Source organism: Desmodus rotundus, chromosome 9, assembly GCF_022682495.2.
Source record: "Desmodus rotundus isolate HL8 chromosome 9, HLdesRot8A.1, whole genome shotgun sequence".
Taxonomy (NCBI): Eukaryota; Metazoa; Chordata; class Mammalia; order Chiroptera; family Phyllostomidae; genus Desmodus; species Desmodus rotundus.
The window spans coordinates 94,591,646-94,613,392 of NC_071395.1; the positions used below are offsets into that span (position 1 = coordinate 94,591,646).

Here is a 21,747-nt window from a genome sequence, read left to right on the forward strand (position 1 = left end):
TATACATATTACCTTGTTTGAGCCTCATAAAAAATCCTGTGAGGTAGCTAGGGCAAGTATCCACATTTTATTGATAGTTAAACTAAGACTCAGAGAAGTTATGTGACTTTCCCAAGTCACACAGCTGGGAGAAATGGAACTAAAGTCCAGGTCTTGTAATTCCTATACTGGATTTTTTGGCTCATTCATCCACAAAAGTTTACTGAAAGTGACTTTACTTCTTCGTGCCAAGCTCCCTGCCTTCCAGAGGCTTACAGTCTATATTTGTAACAGGTTAGCATTTAGAAAGTACGTACAAAATCAGGTAGGGCTTGGAGTCGGGTGCAGTGAGAGTGGAATGGAATTAGTAAAAAATATTTAGTCCACTGGGCCCCAGATCTCTGCTGCTTTTCCAACAGAGCAAGATTGTTTGGTCCTGACTCAAGGAATGAAGTAGAATCCTCGTGCATCTGAGATCCAAAGTAGCTGCAGACTCAGGGCCTTTTCCGTTCAAGGCAAATAGGTCAAGCCAGGGGTAGATGGCTTCTTTGCTGGTAGGTCCAACAAACTGTAGGTTTCATACTAAGTGCGCCTTGCTGATACTTTCTCACTGTAAGCATAATAACCTTTCCTGGAATCATTGGGTAGCAAAGAGGCAAAATGATGTGTACTTGGAATTATGTAGGGTTTTGCACTTAGCTATCCATTTGTTGGCACATAAAGAAATACCCATTTGCATCCTTCTTTATCTTTCCTTTTTTCCTTTCAATCTCCAGGTTGGACACAATGCTCCCAACTCAAGCTCAAAGAAAGCTGCAGGGATCACTGTTATCCACCAGACATACTTCTGAAAAGCTCTGCTCTGCCTCCCACTCTACATTCTCCCTATTATTAATCAAGACAGGCAGATTCTTGCCAATTCTACACTCGTATCTTCAGCAGGAACATTACAATAAAACAGTAATGCCAGGCCAACGAAGGGGGAGCCCGGGCCTAGCAATCAATTACCTTCCCGCCACTGCTACCGACTGACTCCAAGCCTCTGAGATTTACTCTGTACTTCCTCAAAAAATGGGTATCTTCTCATTCCATCAAATGAAAACAGAAAGTCTCCCCTCAAAGCACCGTGAATGGGCCTATTGCTCCCTTTGGTAAAAGATTTAAACACAGCCTCCAAGGAACGAGGCAAAGCAGCCACAAGTGTGGCACAGTTCACCAGCTCCTCTGTTATCTTCCCTGCTGACTCCATGCTCACCGGCTCTCAGCTTGGCTTAGGGTGGTGTTCCGGTTTTCTCAAGGCCGATGGTCAATCGTAAGGTTTTATGATTTAGCCTCTGCTAAATCACAAGTAGTTAGCAACACACTGGTTAAGGCAATGTGAATTTAAGCATTCTACATGTCCTCCTCAGAAATCTCTAAAGGGCTTGGAGACTGCATACTAATAGGACCCAGATGAGGTCTCCCGATGACCCACAGTTCCTAAAGCGGGTCTGACATTGCACCCTACCACGACGGTGAGCTGCGTGCACTTTGAAGAGGATGCCAGAGCAACATGATTATGACGATCTTTCTCATGGAGGCGCAGCTGTAAGTCAAGTCTGACCTGCTTAATGAGAGTTTAGTTAAAAAAAAAAAAATTAGAAACAGCTGATGCTAAAGTAGGATTTTAGGTAAAAAAAAAAAGAGAGAGAGAGAGAGAGAGAGAGGATGGTGGGAGGGACAAAATTGTTGTCCTGCCTCTTTTCATAAGAGGCTAAAACCATTCCATTTTGTTTTGGTGAAATGTGCCTGTTTCTAAGTCATTGTTTTCTTAGTTTTCTGGTAAAAACTATATACAGCTTGTAGTCTTCTTTCATTCACTTCAAGTATTTCCAAAAAAAAAAAAAAATGATTCTCAAAGCTGTACCAACAGAGGAATATATCTCACCACACGCCCTGAGTTAACATTCAAGCCAAGCCTGGAAGAAACGGAACAAATACAAAGCATGGATGATATGGCAGTTTTTAAGGAAGCCCTAGAAATCCTCTAGGCACCCTAAAGTTCCATAGAGCCTTGGAAATACAGCAGGTAAAACCGACAGAGCACTGGGGCTTGCGTTCGGATAAATGAGTACATTATTTGCACCCTTCCACTGATTCACATGGCCTCCAGTTTAGCCTGCCACCTGTGGTTCAGTCTGACCATGAAAGAGAAACAAGAGAAAAAATTTGTTGCTTCCATGCGGGAGGATGATTAAAAGCATTCTGTATTTAGAAGCTCTTGGTCTAGGACTGATGTCTATACTCATCCACACCTTTCCCAGCTTCCTCCACCAGACAACATCCTTCAATCCAGAAATCTCTCAGGAGATGAAACCTGGGGCAAAGTCAACATTTATTAAGTCTTCTGCAAGAGTATAATTTGTGTAACATTTATAGTGACTTTCTTTACAGAAATTCACTGATGGGATCAAAATTATCTATTTTGTTTTGGGGACAACTTATTTCTCCTGACAAGGCAAGGACCCGCTGAGGATTTTCTGACTCCCTAATCAGTTAATCATTTTGAACCCCATATTCTCTTAACAGTGAAGATCTTTGAACACCAAGAGATGGATGGGACACAGAGCAGAAGGGAAGGGAAAACTCCCGTGTGGACTTTGGGATGGGCACCTCTGTCTGCAGATCACTTCACGGCAGGACACAATTCTTCCCGTCACCACTATAGAGTAAGTTACAGTCCGAACTTGATAAAACACTGTTTCAATGGAGTGTCAACTAGTCCTCTGGGAAGTGACTAGTTAGCAAGGTTTTTATTGCAAATTCTCATTAAGTTGACACCCTTTGTTTTTCAATTACTAAAGTACATTCTCATTATAACAATTTTTAGAAAAATATAAAGAAAAAATATTATACTTAATCCTTCCTCCCAGAGGTAACCACTGTTAACACTTTGATTTATAACTCTTTGATTTATACATACATATCCTTATACATAAAAAGACACGTGTGTTACACAAATAACATCATATTCTTCATACCGTTTTAAAGCTGTCCCCCCTTTTTTGGCCAATATATTAGTACTACATGCCCAGTCAGCACAAGTACTAAGTTGTGTTTTTTTCAAGTCTTAGGACTGAAAGTCATTCTACCTTTTCTAAGGGTCTAAATCACCCCAATACTTTTTGATAGATCCAAAGGTTAAGGTAAGAAGCTGCTTAGGGCAGAGAAGCCACTCACAGAAAATTCCAGTCTAAATGTTTGAAGGTATTGCTGAATGACATTAAGTTGTATGGTGCGTGTGTTAAAGCATGACTTGTTCAATATAAACAAGTATAAACTTAAAATATACAACAATTTTATATCTGTTTTGCCATTTCCTCACTTTTTAGATAGACTTGTGTTCTCAAAAAGTCAACATGACCTGGGACTCTCTGGACCTCTGAAAGGTCGAAGCAGGCCATTAACAGCCCTCCTTTCTGTACAGCCAGGCTAGTGCAAGAGGTCACTAACCACAGAGGGACTTAAAGGTGGCTCTAGCCCTGATTGTTCTTCCCCTCCTCCCTTATGACTAGGGGCTAGGAACTGCCCCCCACCTTTTATTTGCCCTGAAAAGGGTGTCTTATGGCCCCTCCTCCCCACACACTTTGATCCCCCACTCCTGCCTCCACACCCCCAGTTCCCCTCTCGTAAGGGATTCCATTTGCGAGTTCACGGAATGGCCCTCATCTTCCTTGAGTTGCCATTTATCTTTTTATATACATTTCCAAATAGTTCCTATGCTTGAAGGCTATAGTGTTCTCTACATCTACATCTGTATATCTCTGTATTACTTTGTATCCAACAAAGTACTATGTTCACAGTAGACATTAAAAAAATATGTTGGTAACATCACACTACTAAATGGATAGCTGAGGATATCACAACTGACTTTCTATGAGAAAATGAAGTAACTTTTATTTTCACATCCAAGCTGCTATTGGTTAACCAGATGGATGCAAACCAGTTAAGGGCCATCCTGTAACTGTTGGTAACACTTGAATTTGTCTCTCCAGACTTACATGCTTTTCTCTTGTATTTCTCTTCTTCCATATGCCAATATTTTTCTTTTTCCTTTTCTTCTTTTCTTTCCCTTATTCAGTGACCTGACTTGCCAGGCATCCAAATACTAAAAATTTCCCTTAATTTTCATTCCCCGAGAACTTAGATCTATGTTTATACTACGTAACCTGCCTTCACATGGTACAGTGTAGCAACAAGTGCATGTTGGGCTGTAATTAATAAACTTTCACCAGACTCTTGTGAATGAGCTCCACCCAGTGGCTGAAGTTGCTAACTTCATCCTCTGAAAAAAGCAGTGGGCAAAAATAATTAAATGTAAAATAAACAAATGAGAAGCCTATGTGACTGCTGTAAAGGAAGAAAAAATCACAACAGGCACATTTGATCCTACTTTATTTTATAAAACTTAGGATGGAGAAGGATATATTCAGAGGTACAGCGTCATAGTCTCCCCAGAATAAGATGATGTCCAGAGACTCTCTTAGGATTTATTCAGGTCACTACTGCTCCCTACTACACTAAAAAAGAATAATAGACAGTGCAGACTATAGGGTAAAGTCCTAATTGCTCTCTAGAGGAATCAAGCATTCAACAGAAGACACACTGATTTAGAAGACATAAGCTAGCCACACAATAATATTAGATAGCAGTTTAACTTATTTATTCCACAATAAATTTTCTTGGACATATCTACATCTACGAACATAGACTTGTGTCTATGTTCTGTGTGTCCTCCCATGTGCGGGGAGGAGGGGCCCTAAGACAACCTGTACAGGGCCAAGGAGTAGAATTCATCGTTCAACTTTGTTAGATCACATATGGTTCTCCAAAAAGACTGTAGTAAATACATTCGCTGGCAGTAAAGAGTCTATTATTCCACACCCTCCCTAACTTGGAAATCTCAAACTAAAATTTCTGCCAATCCGATGGCTATAGAGTAGTATGTCATTGTTGCTCTTATGTGCATTTTCCTACTTAATAGTGAGGTTGAACATCTTTCCATATATTTATTTGCTTCAGGTATTCTCTTGCTTATAACCTCTCCCTTCTTTTAAATTGGGTTGTCTTTTTAGTTGAGTTGTATAGTCTTATATTCCTGGCTATACAGTTGGCCCTCTGTAGTTGTGGGTTCTGCATCCACAGATTCAAGCAACTGTGGAGAGAAAAAATTTTTTTTCACGTTTCAAATACAGCAGTCTCTAGATTTTTAATCAAATTATTTTTTGTTCTAGTTTGACATCACTAACAATTAGAAAACCCAACAGGAATACTTAAACAACGTAATGAGTCAACTTTTATTAAAGTAAAAATTACAACTTTCTTCCAGCAACAAATGATCCCATCTTTTGAAAGAGGGTAAAAATAAGAGTATTTTGGATTCTGTAAAGTATAGAAGTAGGCAGATGGATTTAGGTACAAGAGTCTGTACACATAAGCCTGAATAAGTACACAAACTACCAGGCCAGAGGGATTGGAAACAGCCTTTCGGCAAGACCGTGAGTCCTTGCCAGGCCTTTATTTGGGAGACTGACGGAGTTAGAAAGGTGGCTGACACCGGAACAGACCATTGTCCTTACAGCACACTGGGGATTTACCACCCCCAGTAAACACGGGTGTTACATTCTTTTACTTGTTCTAGACCATTTCACTCTGCAATTTTTACAAACTTTTTAAACACAGGGGTACAGGAGAGTAGCAGAAGCCAACGAGTAAATGACAGTGCTGTTAAAACGGCTGTTAGAAAACAGCTACACGTGGTTACCGGGCAGTGCTGGGTCCGAGGGCAAGGCTTCCCAGCTCTCCCAAGCAGAGAAGTGGGTGGTGTCAAATCTGCCTCCTGCACCCATGTCCTTAAAACAGGACCAGATGGGACGACCACACCAGGTATTGTCACCGAGGTCTCAGAGAGCAGCTAAAATCTGCCTCAGCTCTCCACCCTTCCTGGGACCTATATTCCATTCCCTCAAGAACAAAGGGAACTGTTTTCTTAATAAGGCTTTAATTTCTCCTCCCAGGTGAACAGAGTGCTTAAAGTGATCTCTACTAATCAGAAACTATTTCTGCTTTTATTTTCTTCTTCTTCTTCTTCTTTTTGGTGGTATCACTGTCCCCATCTCCTGGCTCTCCTGCACTCTCCAGAGCAGCTTTGGCCTTCTTATCCTTCTTCTTTTTTTCCTTTTCCTTCTTAATCACCTGTGGAGACACTGGCAAAGTCTCATCACTTTCACTCTCTCGCTTCCGCTTCTGCACCTTTGGGGTTTGTACTGTTTCTGCACCCACCTCAGTCTTCACAACATCACTGTAGTCAACATACTCCTGAGCCCAGGTGGCGGGCGTACTGTCTGTGGGCTTGCCATACTTGTCCAGAAGGCCCTGCTTGATCATCAGCTTCTTCTGACTTGCCTTTGGACCTAACCCCCACTTCCGAGGGTAAGTGTCTCTTTCCATGATCACTCTCTTGATCTTGGCCACTACCCCATGGTCACAGGTGGAGATCACTGCTGTGGTCATTAATGCGACAGCTATGCAGATTGCTTCCCCTTTGGTGGTGATGACCACAATCTCCTGATTGACTTCAATGCCATCCTCATATCGGAGAACACCCGGAAGCATGATCTTCGCCCCATAGCAGATTGCATTCACTGCACTGTCTTTCATAACCAGCCGTTTATGAGATGTCAATAGCTTCTCCAAAGGGTAAACAACTCGCCGCAGGTAACTCTCATCCTTGTGGTTATCGTACAGCCACTGGGCATCAAGCACGTCATGCATTGTCACCATGTGGTCCTTTTCGCTCATGACTCCAGAACGAACCCTCCGAAGTTCCTGCATCTGACCGCCAACTCCCAATAACAAACCAAGGTGTACACACAGCGTCCGAATGTAGGTGCCGGCCTCACAACTCACCCAAAAGATTCCTAATCTTCTTTCAGGATCATACTCAATCATTTTGTTCTCATAGATGGTCCGCACTCGGAGTTGCCTCTTTACTGCAGCAATAAGAGGGGGTCGCTGGAATAAGGCACCTGTCAGAGTTTCTAGGGCCCTGGCGAGTTGGGCCCCCCCTTGAATAGCATTGTGCAGCCGGACAATTCCCACATACTCTTTGCCTGCACTCTGTTGTGATTTTACTAAGCGGGTGGCTCGTTCTATGCAGACGATTAAACAGCCGGTCACCTTGGGATCCAGAGTGCCACTGTGTCCTGTCTTTTCCACCCGCAGTATTCGTCGGATCCAGGCTACCACCTCGTGGGAAGAGGGGTTGGAGGGCTTGTCAAGATTAATGAAACCTGTCCTGATATAATCCCCAATCTCTCTCTTCAGAGGATTTGAACCACAAGGAAGAGGTGTATAATGTGTTGTCCTTATATTTAGCTTATCAAAATTCTTTAGCAACAAGGGCCACTGAGATGTGTCCAACTGAGCCACTTTGGATTCAGGTTTGATAAGAAATTCTCCAGCATGTTGAATTTCTGCAACATCTTCTTCTGGTAATGTCTTGGGCTCTTTTTTCTTTTTATGCTTCTTTGGCACAGCAAATACTTCAACATCCGCCATATTTCCCTGCAGAGTGTGCGAGCCGCGTGGGCAACCTCCAAAAGAAAGATTAACCGGTAGAAAATATTTTTTTAAAAAATATTACATTGTTGTTGATGTGTACAATGTAGTTAGGCCTACAATGGTTACATCTGTAGTGAATATCATCTTTTTCTTGTCATTATTCCATAAACAATACAGTATAAACAACTATTTACATGGTACTGCATTGTATTAAGTATTACAAGTAATCCAGAAATGATCTAAAGTATAAGGGGGTATTTGCATAAGTTATATGCAAATAGTACACCATTTTGTACAAGTGACTTGAGCCTCTTTGGATTTTGGTATCCAAGGGGTGTTCTGGAACCAGTCCCCTGTGGATACCAAGAGACAACTGCATTATTATCTACAGTTAAGAGATAAAAGTCTTAAAATTAATCCACCATGAAGAATGAACAGGTTAAACTGACAGGACTTCATTGAAAGTATCAATATAGGAATCAGATTATTTCCCTTCTAGTTAGGAAGGAGGGGACTGGAAGGGTAAACAAGTGATATACAGATACAGGAGAAAGGAGGCCAGACAGACTTCCCTAACGTGATGTTGCTCTGGCACACCACCTATTTCTTCTGCCAAAATTTATCTTCCCTGTGCTTAGACAAATAAAAATGTTGTGCAAAGGTACTTTAGGGCTTACCTTGGAAAGCTCAGTGATTTTCAGTGGAAAACACACCCAATTTAGAGAGTGCTACTTGTTGCAGTTCTTTTCAACACTATGGAGTCATTAAAAATGCCTAGAAAAACAATACTGAATAAATCATTCTGAAATTGAACCTGTGCATTGCTTAGCTAGTTTAATTTCAGAATAACACAATGACAGACATTGTTAGTGTTTGAGAGCTGTTTTTTTCTCTTCCTGCTGTGAAGAACTGAAAAGGGTTGGAACATGCTGACAACCTATGTTATTCTGTCACGTATATGTGAGTCCTTCAAAATGGGAGTCTTTGAAGTCCTTCTAAGAAATATGTTCTGGTTTGTGGGACTTTTAGACGTAAGTGTCAATAGCTTTGTAAATGCAGCCATAAAAGACAATATGAAAATAGATTCTCGGAGGCAATGGGAGTCCCAGAGCTTCAGAGCCTGACAGTTGCTTATTTATGAGTAAATCTGCATGTTGAAGAGTATTATAGTAGAAATACACTGTAGACTGCAATATGTTTCACAAAGGACTAGTATTCAGGAATACAGCAGTCCCCCTTATCCATGGAGGAGGTGTTCTAGGACCCCCAGTGGATGTCTGAAACCACAGGAAGTACCGAAACTCATATATACACTATGTTTTTTTGTAAACATACATACCTATGATAAAGTTTAACTCATAAATTAGGTACGCTAAGAGATTAACAACTAGTAATAAAATAGAACAATTATAAAATAGAGTGTAATAAAGGTTATATAAATATGGTATTTCTCCGCCCCGCCCTCCCCAACCCAGGATATGCTGGACAAAGGGATGATTCATGCCCCAGGAGGGACAGAGTGAAGTGGGGCAAGATTTTACCATGGCACGCAGTTTAAAACTTATGAATTGTTTATTTCTGGAATTTTCCATTTAATATATCGGACCATGATTGATCACTAATAACTGAAACCATGGAAAGCAAACCGCAAATAACGGGGAACTAATGTACATAATCTCTATTTCTCAGGAGCCACTTGATTTCCTGAAAAAAATTTTACATATTTCTGCTGGAACCCATTACTTTCTGAGGTTGCATAAAGCGTGGTTAGAGGCTGGGGATGGAAGTTTGAATCTCTGCTATGCTACCTGCTTACACCCTCTGGCCATCAGTTTCTGCATCAGCAAAATGGGAGTAACAACACCTCCCTAAAAAAGTTTTTAAGGACTAAAATGAGAATATACATACACAGAGCCTGGAGCAGTAGCTACTTTTAGTACCAAGTAGGGAGGAAAAACCTACTGTGTCATTTTGAAGAGTGGCAACCCTAAGAAAGAATTCATCTGCCAAGGATTTCTTGTGGTTAACTGGACCTAAGTTCATAACCAGAGTGTAACACCCATTGTTACAGAGGCCTCTCACGCGTACTGCATGTCAAAGCCGCTGATGAGCTAGCTGCCAAGCCTCCTGCACTGTGCTGCTGTCTGAGCCAACCTTTATAAAGAAACTCCTGGTATTGTATTTTTACTAATGGCACTAATACTTTCCCCATCCAATTGGAGTTGTGCAGGTCTATCCTCATTTGCACATTTACTGAGATATCAGAGCAGCTCCACAATAACTAATCAGACCATGTGAGCTGGCCAAACAGAACAATGAAGTTTGGACCAATCAAACTGTGTAAATTTGGAGTCCTCATTTGCATAGAAATGGACTAATCAGCAATGGCGGCAGGAACTTCTTTCTCCATAAGCCAGATCCGTCTCCATGGAGTGCACTTTCTACTGCATTTCCCCAGCTTGGGGACTGTTAACACTTGAGCTGCAACACTGAAGCTGTAACAAGGGCTACTTTGCTTGAGCTTCTTCACTTGAGCTATTTCAATGAAGTCATTTCACTCCAAGATTCTCCATTCACCACACCCCAGGCTGAGAACTCCCATTGGCACTGAATTGGTAGCAGTGAATTTTGGTTGACAAGAATGTGTCCAGCCCTGGCTGGTGTGGCTCACTGAGTTGAGCACCTACCTGTGAACCAAAAGGTCACTGGTTCAATTCACAGTCAGGGCACATGCCTGGGTTGTAGGCCAGGTCCCAGACTGGGGACATGTGGGAAGCAACCTCCCTCTCTTTCTCCCTCCCTTCCCACTCTCTAGAAATGAATAAATAAAATCTTTTTAAAAAATAATGCTTAAAAAAATTGTGTCTATGAGTGCATGAGTAAAGGGTTTCAGAGAAAACTGTTGTTCTTGGCATAATTATAAATCCCAGAAAATTAATAGAGTGGACAAACACTAAAAAATGTGTTTGGCTGTGTAAAAATAACCAATTACAGTCATCTATGTAAACAGCTTAGCATTTAAGGTCTAATTATCATAGAGCACAATTACATATATCATTAAATATGCACCATATTAACCTTTTTTTAGTTTTATTTGATTACAATTTTAAAGTATTTGCTCTATTTTGTAAGGAAAGGTCTTTTTTGTCTGTGTTTTGTTTTTATTTATTTTAAAAAATAATTTACATTTTTTTCCCATCACCATTTAGTCCCCCTTCCCCCCCACCCCCAGCAATTACCACACTGATGAAGGAACGGTCTATAATTAATTGTTCATAACACATAAGTCTGTTCACTGTTCATATTAATTAAATGGGACAGAGCTCCTGCCTTCGAGGCAAGTCTGGATTAACCGTCCCTGATTGCAGTCATGCATTTGCCCTGGGAGAGAATGTACACTTACATTCTTTAGTTTTGTATGAGGAAGGTGCTAAGGAAGCAGGCAGCAGAACAAGTTCTGTGTCATTGCTTGGTGTTCTGGAAATCCACAGATTTCCAGTAGGCAATTTTTTATTTCAATAATGACAAAATTCTAATGCTAAGCACTAGCCAACCTAACCTCGAACAACTTCTAAACAAGCCCCGGGGTCATCCTACGGAGGGCTTATAGAATTAAAATTACAACTACAATTACAATTTATTTGACTCCCACCATGAACTAGGTCTCCACATACATCATCACAGAACCCTTACTAGGTATTACATACTTTTTACTTTATATATGAGGAGAAAAGAGGCACAGATGATAACTTGCTTCAATTCTTTTAAATAAAAGAATTTAAAAAGGATTTTTTTCCATTATTGCCTAAATTCTTGAAGGTAGTAAAGGGTGCAGACAAGATTCAAATTCAGGAAAGCTTTCAAGTCCATACTTTTAAAATTATGTTACACTGTGCCTGGTTTCTTACAAGTCATATTTCAAACATTAGGCATTTGCTGGTTGCAAAAGAATACAGTCTGCCTGTCATCGAATGATGCAAAATGTTTTCGGAACTTGTCTGACAGTCAAAAGGTGGAAACCCTGATATCGGGCTGAAATGTACGCCTAGGCTGCCTAGTAGGCATTTTAAAGTTTTTTGATTAAGCAGAGTCCCTGAGCAACAATATCTTCCTAGTTCACCTAACTTTTTGGATTCTACCCAAAATCTGGTGACTCATTAGACAGATATCCTGTACTTTTTATAGATCAAAAAGAAGCCAATGAGTTGAGGAAGAGGCAGAAGAGACGAGTAGCAAAGGTTCAGATTCATGAAAACTCTGCTTAATTGTCATAGCATTATGTGAATTCTCGACTCCTGCTACCTCTTCCATTTTAAATAGTCAGAGGCAATTTATTAGTTACATTTGGACAGATGTGGTTTTAATTCTGGCTGTGCTACCTAGTAACTGAAAGACTTTGGGCAAGTGATTTTACCTCTGAGACTTGTTTTTCCCTATCTGTAAAGTGGGATGAAACAGGGCTATTCAGCAGAAATTTTTCCCACTCTTGTTCACCTTTGAGATCTTTAGCGTCCTCCTACTTATGCAGAAGCACCCCCAGACAAGCCTCACTGGGTGGAGAAATGGCTATAGGTCAACCTTACATTTCTTACTCTGCAGACTGGTCATAGTTTGGGTGGATCAAGTTACATAAGCACTTTAGGAACTTCCTTGAAGAAAAAGGATTGATTCCCTAACTCCTTTGACCAGAGTGGCCACAAAGAGACAAAGATAGAGAGGTGTGGAGTGAAGGAGAGCAGGAAGGAGGAAGGCAATGCTCCTGATGCAGGAAGCAGCAGAGGCCAAGGAGGCTAGAACCAGTCCTGAGCTGGGCCTTGAAAACTTGAATCCTTGAGGCATAGGCCTTTAGTGGGGTGAAGCCCTCTCTAGCGAGCACATCACAGGAAGACTCCTTGCCTTGAAGAGCCCTTGCAAATGGTAAAGGGCTCTGCTCCAGGACCAGAATCTCTGGCTAATTCACATTGGGTATATCTCAGATTGGAACCTAGAAGGCACGGCTAGACTTTTAAACTTTCTATTTTTATCTATGTGTATACCAAACTACCAAAAGCCACTTCAGTTTACAGGAAAAAATAAATATTAGATGAGATAAAGTTTATAAAATCTTTCAGCACTCTGGACATAGTAAATATCTATTTCCAGTGCCCACATGCTTTCATGGACAGGGTTATCAGAAAGATCTGTCATCTTCACAGCCTGCAGGCATGGCTCAGGAATGCAGGCCTGAATCACTCCCATTACCCTCATGTATTTTCCTGGGGCCAGGCGGGGCAGGAAGCGCAGCACCCGCTCTAGGCCGCAAACCAAGGCCCCGCTAGGGTCCAACAGCCAGGGTCCAACAGCCGCAGTGCCACCACCATGCCCTGCATCCACATGGCCTTAGCTCCAGCGGCCCGCGACAGCCGCCATGAGCCCAGGCCGCCTTTGGCATTGTGCTGCAGCTGTTCCCCCAACACCTTGACCAGCGGTGACAACGGCAGCCTCACTGCCGCCAGGCCGCTGCCAGAAAGAGTCGGCCACAGCTGCTGCCATTACACTGGGTGCTGGTTTCCCCTGGATATAGTAAATATCTAAAAATGGTAGAGAATCATTTCCATAGAGGGAGGCTCAGAAACTGCACTTTTGATTCTAACTGACGAAGCATGGTAGTGGAAGAGGAGTTGCTGGGATATTTTGAACTCAGTCCATGGCAGCCATGTCACAGAGTCTGACAGTATACACAATTTTCCTTGTTGCATTTCCAGTTCAAAAGTCAACCTCCTAAGTTAGCTATGGATGAAAGGGCTTGGAGTATGTTCTATTAATCTGTCCTGAAGTTCAGTCTTCAAAAATATTAGCCCAAGACCTGGCTGGGTGGCTCAGTTCGTTGAAGCATTGTACCGTACACCAAAAGGTCGCAGGTCGGATTCCCAGTCACACACCTAGGTTGTGGGTTTGACCCAGTCAGAGCACATACAGATCAATGTTTTTCTCTCACATCAATGTTTTTTTTTTTTTTTCCTTCTTCTCTTTTTCTCCCTTCCTCTCTCTCTAAAATCAATAAACATATCCTTGGGTAAGGATTAAAAAAATTAGCCCTAATGTAAATTTATGACTTAAAGACGATAAAAAGTTTTTTCAGGTTCCTTTACGTATTGAGTGAGGGGAGCAAGAAGACATCTCTGCTATGACAGGTTAAATACAGGTTCCACTGGAAACATGTAAAAATCTACTTAACCCCGACTTGGGAGCCAGAAGAGATGTCCCTGAGGAAGGGATGTCTGAGTTGAAGTAAAGGTACCCTGGCAAAGGGAGCTTGAAAGGAACAGAGTGCATGAGGGAAAATCGAGGCCTTTCTGTTTGGCTGGAGAAGGAAGTGTGAGTTGGGGCTGAGATGACCAGAAAATAGGAACGCCCTAGACCCTGCAGGGCCTTCTAAAAGAGTGACCATATAATTTATCGCACAAACTGAGACACTTGTGAGAGTGCAATGAGACAATATTACTAATTATGTGGGGACAACAAGAATAAATCAGGACTGTCCTGAGCAAAGGTGAACTTATGGCCACCCGATTTATAAGTCACGTTCAGGTGCTTGAACTTCCAGTGAAAGCACAGATGGGATATCTTCTCTGTTTACCTTATACATTTTGCCTGAGTGACTTCATCCATACCTTTGCCTTCACTTGCTCATTTCACAAATATTCGTCCAGGACGCACTTCTGGGTGCTGAGGTTACAAAGAAGAAAAGACACAGTGTCTGTCCTCAAGCTCTGTCTAAAGACACACATCCAAAGAAACGATTCTAATACAGTTATACAATTTTAGCCCTGGCCTTTCCTCTCAGCTCTAAACTCATTCGTATGTCATTTTCACTCAGATTGCAAAACACAGCTCTGAAACAGAACTTTTATTCTCCTACAAATCTCCTTTCCTTCAGCTGGTCTTATCATTGATACCACTCTCCACTACATACTGAAGGCAAAAACCCAGAAAAGCGCTACCTTAATCAGTGCTATCCTTCTTACGGTGCATTTTCATTTCTTCACATCTTTCTTAAGCACAATGACTAAACTGGGGCTTAGATTTAAAGAGGGCCTAACATCAGTTAAAGACGAAGGGTAATTTCAGGTGCTTGAACACAATATTTGCAATGAATGGGTTGTAGTAGTACATGGGACTGTTTTTTCCACAATACTACATTGTTAACTCATACCCAGTTTGTTGACAATTATGACGTCCAGATCTGGATATATGCCCTAGACAGCTTCAGAAAATTCAGTTTAACCCTGGCCAGTAAGGCTCAGTTGATTGGAATGTAGTCCCATAGACCAAATGGTCACAGGTTCGATTCCAAGTCAGGGCACATATCCAAGTTGCGGATTCATCCCCCAGTTGCTGCCTGTAGGAGAAGGCAACCAAGTCAATGTTTCTCTCTCACATCGATGCCCCCTCCTCCAGTCTCCCTCCCTTCCTTTCTCTGTACAAGCAGTGAAAATTTCTAGAGTGAGGACAAAAACAAAAATTCAGTTCAGGTGAAAAAGACATGAGATAAGTCCTAAGTGTTTGACCCTATCTCTGCTTTGTGGAGGATGTGAAAGCAGTTGCAAAGGTGTAAAGGTATAGGTGAAACACTAATGTTAATAGACTATCTGTTGAACAATTGTTATGTAAAAGGACAATTTATGCTTTAAAGGGTAATTTTAATGTTTCTACCATCTATTCTCCACACAGCTTCCAGAGTAATCACGCTAAAGCAAATCTGATTACTTCTTGTCTCTCAATCCTTCCATGGTATCCCATCATTTTCCAGTAAAATCCAAAGTCCAACCATGGCTTATCAGAGGATATATGATCTGGATTCTACCTATGTTTCCCAACTTATTTCTCTAACTAGCTGTGCTTCAGCCACACTGGTCTCATTGCTTCACCTCCAACATGCTAACCCAGTCCCTATCTTAGGGCCATTGCAATTGCCATTTCTCTTCTCCTAGAATAGATTCCCTCTAGAAATCCACATACCTCCCTCCCTCATTTAATTAGATTTCTGCATATGTGCTCTCCCCTTAAGAGGCCTTCCTTGTCTATCCTCTCTAAAAGAGCATCCCCACATCACTCTTATCCCTTTATCCTGATTTTTCCCCCTAAAACTTACTACATTACTGGGAATTATCTATTATTTAGTAATTTATTCTGTTAGTCCTTATTTTCAACCTCCCCCACTAAGAGGCAGACTTTGTTTTGTTCACTGCTGAATTCCCAGCACCTAGAACAATGTCTGCTCATAAAATATTTGTTGAATGAATAAACAGATTTTCAGGATACATCGAATGTAAAACTACTCTATATTTATTTATGCAGAGGAAAATGTCTGTAAAGTATATAGCAAAATGTTAATATTTAACATAGTGGGAGCTGCTTTTCACATTATTTTTGATCATGTGAATTTTCTGATGTTTTAAAATTAACTTGTTTCTCCTATACTAAAAAATGGAAAAAAAAAAAAAAAGCCACATAGGCAGAAAGTGTAAATGAATTCTAAAAGAAGTTGGACAAACTTATGAATGGCAGACTTCAAAACAATAACAGCGTAATGGTTAAGGTGGACCACAGTTTGAATCCCCTTTGCCAACACTTCCTAGCAGTGTGATCCCAAGTTATTTGTAAGCCAGAGTCTAAACGTCTACAGCTGAAAAATGGGGATAATAATAGTGCCTATCTCATAAGGTTGTTTTTGAAGATTAAATGAGACTATGATGTAAACCTCCTTTGTACAATGCCTGGCATGCAATAAATAATCGACATATAGTTGCTATTATAATACTTAGTAGTAATAAGAGTTGGGACATACCTAGCCCTCAAGATCGACATCAGAGTGGACCACCACATCGTCTCATCATTGCGCCTCAATTTGGGTCTCTGAAGTCCAAAGAGGGAATGGTTCTTTCCAAAGGAGATAATTTCGACGGTCCAGAAGCATCTAAATAAAACATACCCTGTTCACCCCTACACCACTCAGTCTGGTTAATCCATGAGCAGAACTTCAAGACCCAGATTCCAGAAACGGCCAATGAGTCCCTTGGCCTCAATTTCCTTTGCTGCAACAAGGGTGAGAATGTTAAATACACAAAAGCTGACCAGTACAGGCCCGCCCCGCCATACGGCACGCCGGAGGGAATCAAACAGCACTACAGGCCCTGCAAGGCTCTGGCGACCCATGACCCACAACCCGCGACCCGCGACCCGCAACGCACCTTACGGGACAAGTGATTATTGGTTGGACTCACAGTCGGGCAAATTGCTCACCCGCATCCTCCCAAGGCCTCTACCATAGGGCGGTAGCGGGCACACACAAGGACTCGGCCGGCCCAGCGGGTTGTGGCAGGCGCGCTGGCTGCACCCGGCGGGGCCCAGAGGGCTAAGGAGGGAAAGGGGGTGGAGACGACCGACGTGCGGTACGCGGCAGGGCTGCGAAGGGAAGAGGCGAGCTCGCGCTCGCGCCGCTCGGGAGCGAGCGCGCAAACCCAGGGCCGCGCACGTGGCTGGCTGCTCCTCGGCGTGGAGGTGGGGGCACGGTGAAGTGAGGCTCCAGGAGCTGCAGGGCGGACGGCGGTGGGGCTCGAGCCTCTCTAGAGGCACCAGGAAGAGGTGGAGACCACGAGGTGCGGCGGGGATGGGGTCAGGCTGCAAGCCTGGGTGGCGGGGAACTCACGGCTGGCCGGGGGGCGGGCGGGAGGCTTCCGGCCACGTCGCACTAGGGAGGAGGGCGGGGCTTGACCCCTCGGCCCCGCCCAGCGACGAGCCGGGGGTCGTGCGCTGTGGGCGGCTCCGAGCTATCCCAGCCTATTTGCACCTTGCAGCGCTTAACTCTGCTAGCGACAGCCACTGAGTCTTTCCGCTACAGACGGTTCCCATTGAGTTTTCAAGTAGGCCTTCCACAGTAGGCATTTAAGCTCCCATCTAGAGCTGAGGCTGATGGAGGCTCAGGTAAAGTGACTTACCCAAGATCTTACAGCAGCTAATAAGGCCCTAAAGGAGGATTTGAACCTTGTGAAAAATTGCACAGCCTGCACCTGTCCCCTACACCACACTGAATGCTGTTCTTCACGTACCTTCTGCCCTACCAGAATTTGGTAAATGTTAATTTTGAGCTAGCACCCATCCTTTCATGGACGTTATTACAATTTTGTACTTACGACGTGGAGTGTTATCAGATTGTTTATACATCCTTTACTTGGCCCTGTCTAGTAACGTCTCTGTTAAAATGGCGCTGCTGTTCACTACCTGCAAGACATTGTGCAGCCCTGGCTGTTGTGGCTCACTGGATTGAGCACCCCTCCGTGTGAACCAAAGGGGAACCAAAGAGTCACCGGTTAGATTCCCAGTCAGGGCACATGCCTGGGTTGCTGGCCAGGTCCCCCAGTGGGGGGCACTCGAGAGGCAACCACACATTGATGTCTCTCTTCCTCTCTTTCTCCCTCTCTTCCCTTCTATAAAAATAAATCAATAAAATCCTTTTAAAAAATCACTAGTTTTTTAAAAAATATTGTACAAGTAACAATCTTTCAGGGCTTCCTTTCCTTCTCTGAAGAAGCAGCATGTCTCAGAGAATTCAAAGAGATAATCCACATACAGTGGTACCACAGTATCTGGCATATGAGAGAAGTTCAATAAATGTTGGTCACTATCTTATTATTGAGTACATAATAACCCTTGCCAAACTCATTTTTTAAAAGATTTTACCTATTTACTTTTAGAGAGAGGGGAAGGGAGGGAGAAAGAGGGAGAGAAACATCAATGTGTGGTTGCCTCTCATGCAACCCCCCCTTCCCCTACTGGGAATCTGACCCTCAGTCCAGGCACGTGTCCTGACTGGGAATGGAACCTGTGACCCTTTGGTCTGCAGGCCAGCACTCAATCCACTGAGCCACACCAGCCAGCACTAAACACATTTTTTTAAAAAACTAACTTTTCCTGAGACTAGAACAGAGGGACAACTACCCTACCCCAGCCCACCCCCAAAAGACAAGTTCATTGACAGCCATGTTTTCCAAGTGTTGATACGCTTAATGATGAGTTATTCCTCAACCCAAAAATATCAGATGAAAGAAGTCACTCCAGGAAAACTAAAGATGAATTAATCCCAGTTCTTTCTGTGTGCTTGGTATATTAAGGCATACAAATTTGTATTGGATGTAGTCTCTACTTTTATATTTTATTAGAAAATATGCATAGAGCCCTGTCTGGTGTGGCTCAGTGGATTGAGCACCAGCCTGCAAACCAAAGGGTCACAGGTTTGATTCCCAGTCAGGACACATGTCTGGGTTGCAGGCCAGATCCCCAGTAGGGGGCATGTAAGAGGCAAACCACACATTGATGTTTCTCTCCTTTTCTCCCTCCTTCTCTCTAAAAATAAATAAAATCTTAAAAGAAAATATATGTGCAGAAATAATCCTCACAAATTGGAATGTGCAAATGCCAGAATAGAGGTAGGTAAAAACTATGAGAGTATAGAAGGAGGAGGGATGTTTTCCTGGCTTAGTGTGAAATATTTCATTTCTGTCTTCAAGAAGATACTTTGGTCTTTTTTGTCATCTTGAAGCCTGTGGAGCCTGCCAGGAACCGGACTTCTACAACAAATAAGTCTGGGGGGCTGTGGTCCAAGGCCATTTTTGCTGGCTATAAACGGGGTCTCCAGAACCAGAGTGAGCACACAGCTCTTCTTAAAATTGAAGGTGCTTATGCTCGAGATGAAACTGAATTCTCTCTAGGCAAGAGATGTGCTTATGTGTACAGAGCAAAGAGCAACACAGTGACTTCGGTGGTAAACCAAATAAAACCAGAGTAATTGGGGAAAGGGAACTCGTGCTCGTGGGAACAGTGGCACGGCCCGCGCTAGATTCAGCAGCAACCTTCCTACCAAGGCCGTGGGACACAGAATCTGTGCAATGCTGTGCCCCTGGAGGATTTAAACTTATTGATAAATAAGTAACAACCCTGACTGTGTGGCTCGGTTGGGGGCCCTCTGGCAAAGCAAAGGATTCCAGGTCAGGGGACATGGTTGGGTTGCAGGTTCAGTCCCTGGTCAAGATGCAAAGGGGAGCCAACTGATGAATGTTTCTGTCACACATCTGTGGTTTTCATCATCTTTTTCCCTCTCAAATAAGTAAATAAAATCTATTTAAAGAGTAAACAAAAAAAAAGATACTTTTATAATGGGTATAACCTATTAAATATTTGATCAAAGAGTAAATTAGTAAACAAATGTATGTTGTTATAGATAGGATTCCTTGGTTTCTAGTAACAGATTCATTTATACAAAAATATTGTTGGAAAGACAGAGAAATAAGGGGAAAAAAACTAAGCAGTTGAGCCACCCTTGGGGTTGGGGATCTCAACAGCCAGTGCTCATGGACCAAATTTTTTGACTAATGAATGACTGAGCTCCAACTGCCTTCTGTCCTTGTATGTCTTCTTCACAATTCAGCCTTCTCCAAGAGATCTGGTTGCTTTAGCTGCTGTGGGGGTTGAAGACGGAGTATTGCAGTTGGCAACCCCTCTGAACCATATAAAATGTCTGAGAGTCAGTTTCCCCAAGAAGGAGAGAAGTGCTGCTAGGCAGAGAAAACCAATAGTTGTTATTAGATAGCCTTTGTAGAGCACTGACCATGGGCCAGGCACCGCGGTACATTATTTATATGGATTTTGATATGTAATCTTCACAGCACCTCTGGGAGTTAGATACTATTATAACCGTGCCCATTTTACAGAGGGTGAAACAGGCTTATAGAAATAAAATATGTGCTAATGCTACAAAGCTCAGATGTAGTAGAGTTGAGTACATTGCACGGTCTTCTCTTTATCTTGGGATAAATTCAAAGGGTCGAATTATTTCCTGATCCGTGTGCCACTTTTGTTTGTTCATAGGGGATCATCAAGCTTTGGCATTTGTGTTGGCCAGTTCTGAAATCTCCTGGAAGGGGCACTGCACTGACGAAGATCAAGGCAGCAGTCTTTGCCACTTAAGGAATGGACCGTTTGGGTTCCTTCAGCAGTAAGTACTGTGTGAGCAAGTCTCAGGTGAATAGTAACAGCAAACTGAAGTGGAATTTGGTCAAAGAAGAAAAATAAGCACTTTGAAGTTAAAGACCTAGGAATCTGATCCTAAAGGAATAAAGGTATCAACTCAAAATAAAATCAGTCAATATTTATTGATTGCCCACTGAACACTTAATACAAACATACCACCCTAGGTGTCATAAGAAAACTAAGGTCAGATGCACCAGGCATAGTATGATTAACCTGCATTTAAATTTTAAAAAGCAGTTGTATTTCTCTTTAGAATGAATAACATATTTGTGATGCTTTGGTAAGAAATAATCTCAATGGTAGAATTAAAGAAAATACCCTTTTCCCTCTCTTAGGTAGAACTTGTGTTCTAAAAGTAAACCACATATAATAATAATACAGAGAATTATGATGTATGTGTGAAATAAATTCAGGCAGCCACACTATGGAGAAAAAATATATATATGCTGCTTTTTCTCTAATTCTGAAGATAAGAGATTTGGCGGAAACAGAAATCCCTTGTCGGATGTTAGTAGTGTCCCAACGAGAAGAATGAGAATGGTACTTTTTGGGTGTTGTTCTCTCTAGAGCAGTTTCTTAAAGGGGCTCTAAATGACTGTCATCACACTCTCTACACACATTTAGTACAGAATAGAGTCTTCAAACATCAGTTCAGATCTCATTTTGCACGTGGAGAAAGAACCTAAAAGAATTGACCCAAAGCTGGGAGTGAAAATTGAAACCACTCCCTCCCCCTTTTAAAAATAATTTTTAAACTTTTTATTTGGAAATAATTTCAAACTTACAGGAAAGTTGGAAGGTAGTCTTAAGAAGAGTACAAAGAATAACCCATACACCTTTTGTTCATGTTTTACTCTATTTGCATTTTCTCTCTCCCTCTTCCTCTCTATTAATATATATGTATTAAACATCGATATATTTACATATGTATTTATAGATAGACACATACACCCCATATATTTTTTCGAATCACTTGACGGTAAGAGATATAAGTCTTCAATGTCATCGATAGATTTTTGGAAACTGCAACTTTAAACAAAATGAAATAAAACAAAACCAATGTTACCATAGGCTAGTTGATATAAATAAGAGTTAAGT

At 42.1% G+C, this 21,747-nt stretch overlaps 5 protein-coding genes and 1 pseudogene across 10 annotated transcripts in view; 3 read left to right on the forward strand and 3 right to left on the reverse strand.

Moving 5' to 3' along the window:
- Positions 1 to 9,401, forward strand: part of C9H17orf78 (chromosome 9 C17orf78 homolog) — a 21,884-nt gene extending 12,483 nt beyond the window's left edge. The window contains exons 6-8 of one of the 3 annotated variants that reach the window (XR_008425077.2): positions 756 to 1,566; positions 2,548 to 2,687; positions 9,271 to 9,401. Coding sequence is in view for 1 of the 3 variants with exons in the window: in XM_045182153.3 (XP_045038088.2) it covers positions 756 to 830 (75 nt within the window). In the remaining 2 variants the exon portion in view is untranslated. Of the gene's footprint in view, positions 1 to 755; positions 2,137 to 2,547; positions 2,760 to 9,270 lie in introns of those variants that run through there. The other 2 variants (XR_011650402.1, XM_045182153.3) reach the window with 2 other exon arrangements.
- Positions 1 to 16,448, reverse strand: part of ACACA (acetyl-CoA carboxylase alpha) — a 266,878-nt gene extending 250,430 nt beyond the window's left edge. Inside the window, exons 1-2 of the mRNA XM_053910461.1 lie at positions 16,412 to 16,448; positions 14,235 to 14,289 (exon numbers count right to left, since the gene is read on the reverse strand). The gene's annotated coding sequence lies outside the window, so the exon portion shown is untranslated. The remainder of the gene's footprint in view (positions 1 to 14,234; positions 14,290 to 16,411) is intronic.
- On the reverse strand, positions 5,292 to 16,947 carry LOC112316194 (H/ACA ribonucleoprotein complex subunit DKC1). 4 transcript variants are annotated; one of them, XM_024572902.3, is made up of 4 exons: positions 16,412 to 16,490; positions 14,235 to 14,289; positions 8,259 to 8,355; positions 5,292 to 7,613 (listed from the first exon to the last, which is right to left on the reverse strand). In XM_024572902.3, the coding sequence occupies exon 4, from the start codon at positions 7,576 to 7,578 to the stop codon at positions 6,064 to 6,066; it is 1,515 nt and encodes a 504-aa protein (XP_024428670.2). In that variant the 5' UTR covers positions 7,579 to 7,613; positions 8,259 to 8,355; positions 14,235 to 14,289; positions 16,412 to 16,490; the 3' UTR covers positions 5,292 to 6,063. The 4 variants fall into 4 exon arrangements, with proteins under 4 accessions (XP_024428670.2, XP_045038084.2, XP_045038085.2 ...); XM_045182149.2 differs by having other exon boundaries at positions 14,201 to 14,289; positions 16,412 to 16,458; XM_045182150.2 differs by lacking the exons at positions 14,235 to 14,289; positions 16,412 to 16,490 and adding an exon at positions 16,815 to 16,947.
- On the reverse strand, positions 8,362 to 14,194 carry LOC112316452 (recQ-mediated genome instability protein 2). The gene is given in 3 exon segments (XM_045182524.2): positions 8,362 to 12,911; positions 12,914 to 13,085; positions 13,087 to 14,194. Coding segments are annotated over 3 exon segments (450 nt in total). The 5' UTR covers positions 13,114 to 14,194; the 3' UTR covers positions 8,362 to 12,660.
- LOC112316504 (large ribosomal subunit protein eL33 pseudogene) lies at positions 16,778 to 19,532 on the forward strand (annotated as a pseudogene).
- TADA2A (transcriptional adaptor 2A) overlaps positions 17,084 to 21,747 on the forward strand; it is a 49,076-nt gene continuing 44,412 nt past the window's right edge. The window contains exons 1-2 of the mRNA XM_024572904.3: positions 17,084 to 17,222; positions 20,488 to 20,614. Coding sequence (XP_024428672.1) covers positions 20,590 to 20,614 — 25 coding nt within the window. The 5' untranslated portion in view covers positions 17,084 to 17,222; positions 20,488 to 20,589. The remainder of the gene's footprint in view (positions 17,223 to 20,487; positions 20,615 to 21,747) is intronic.

What these genes read in the sequence shown, in the direction of transcription:
- LOC112316194 (XM_045182150.2), bottom strand. Translation starts at nt 7,578, where the DNA reads ATGGCGGATGTTGAAGTATTTGCTGTGCCAAAGAAGCATAAAAAGAAA.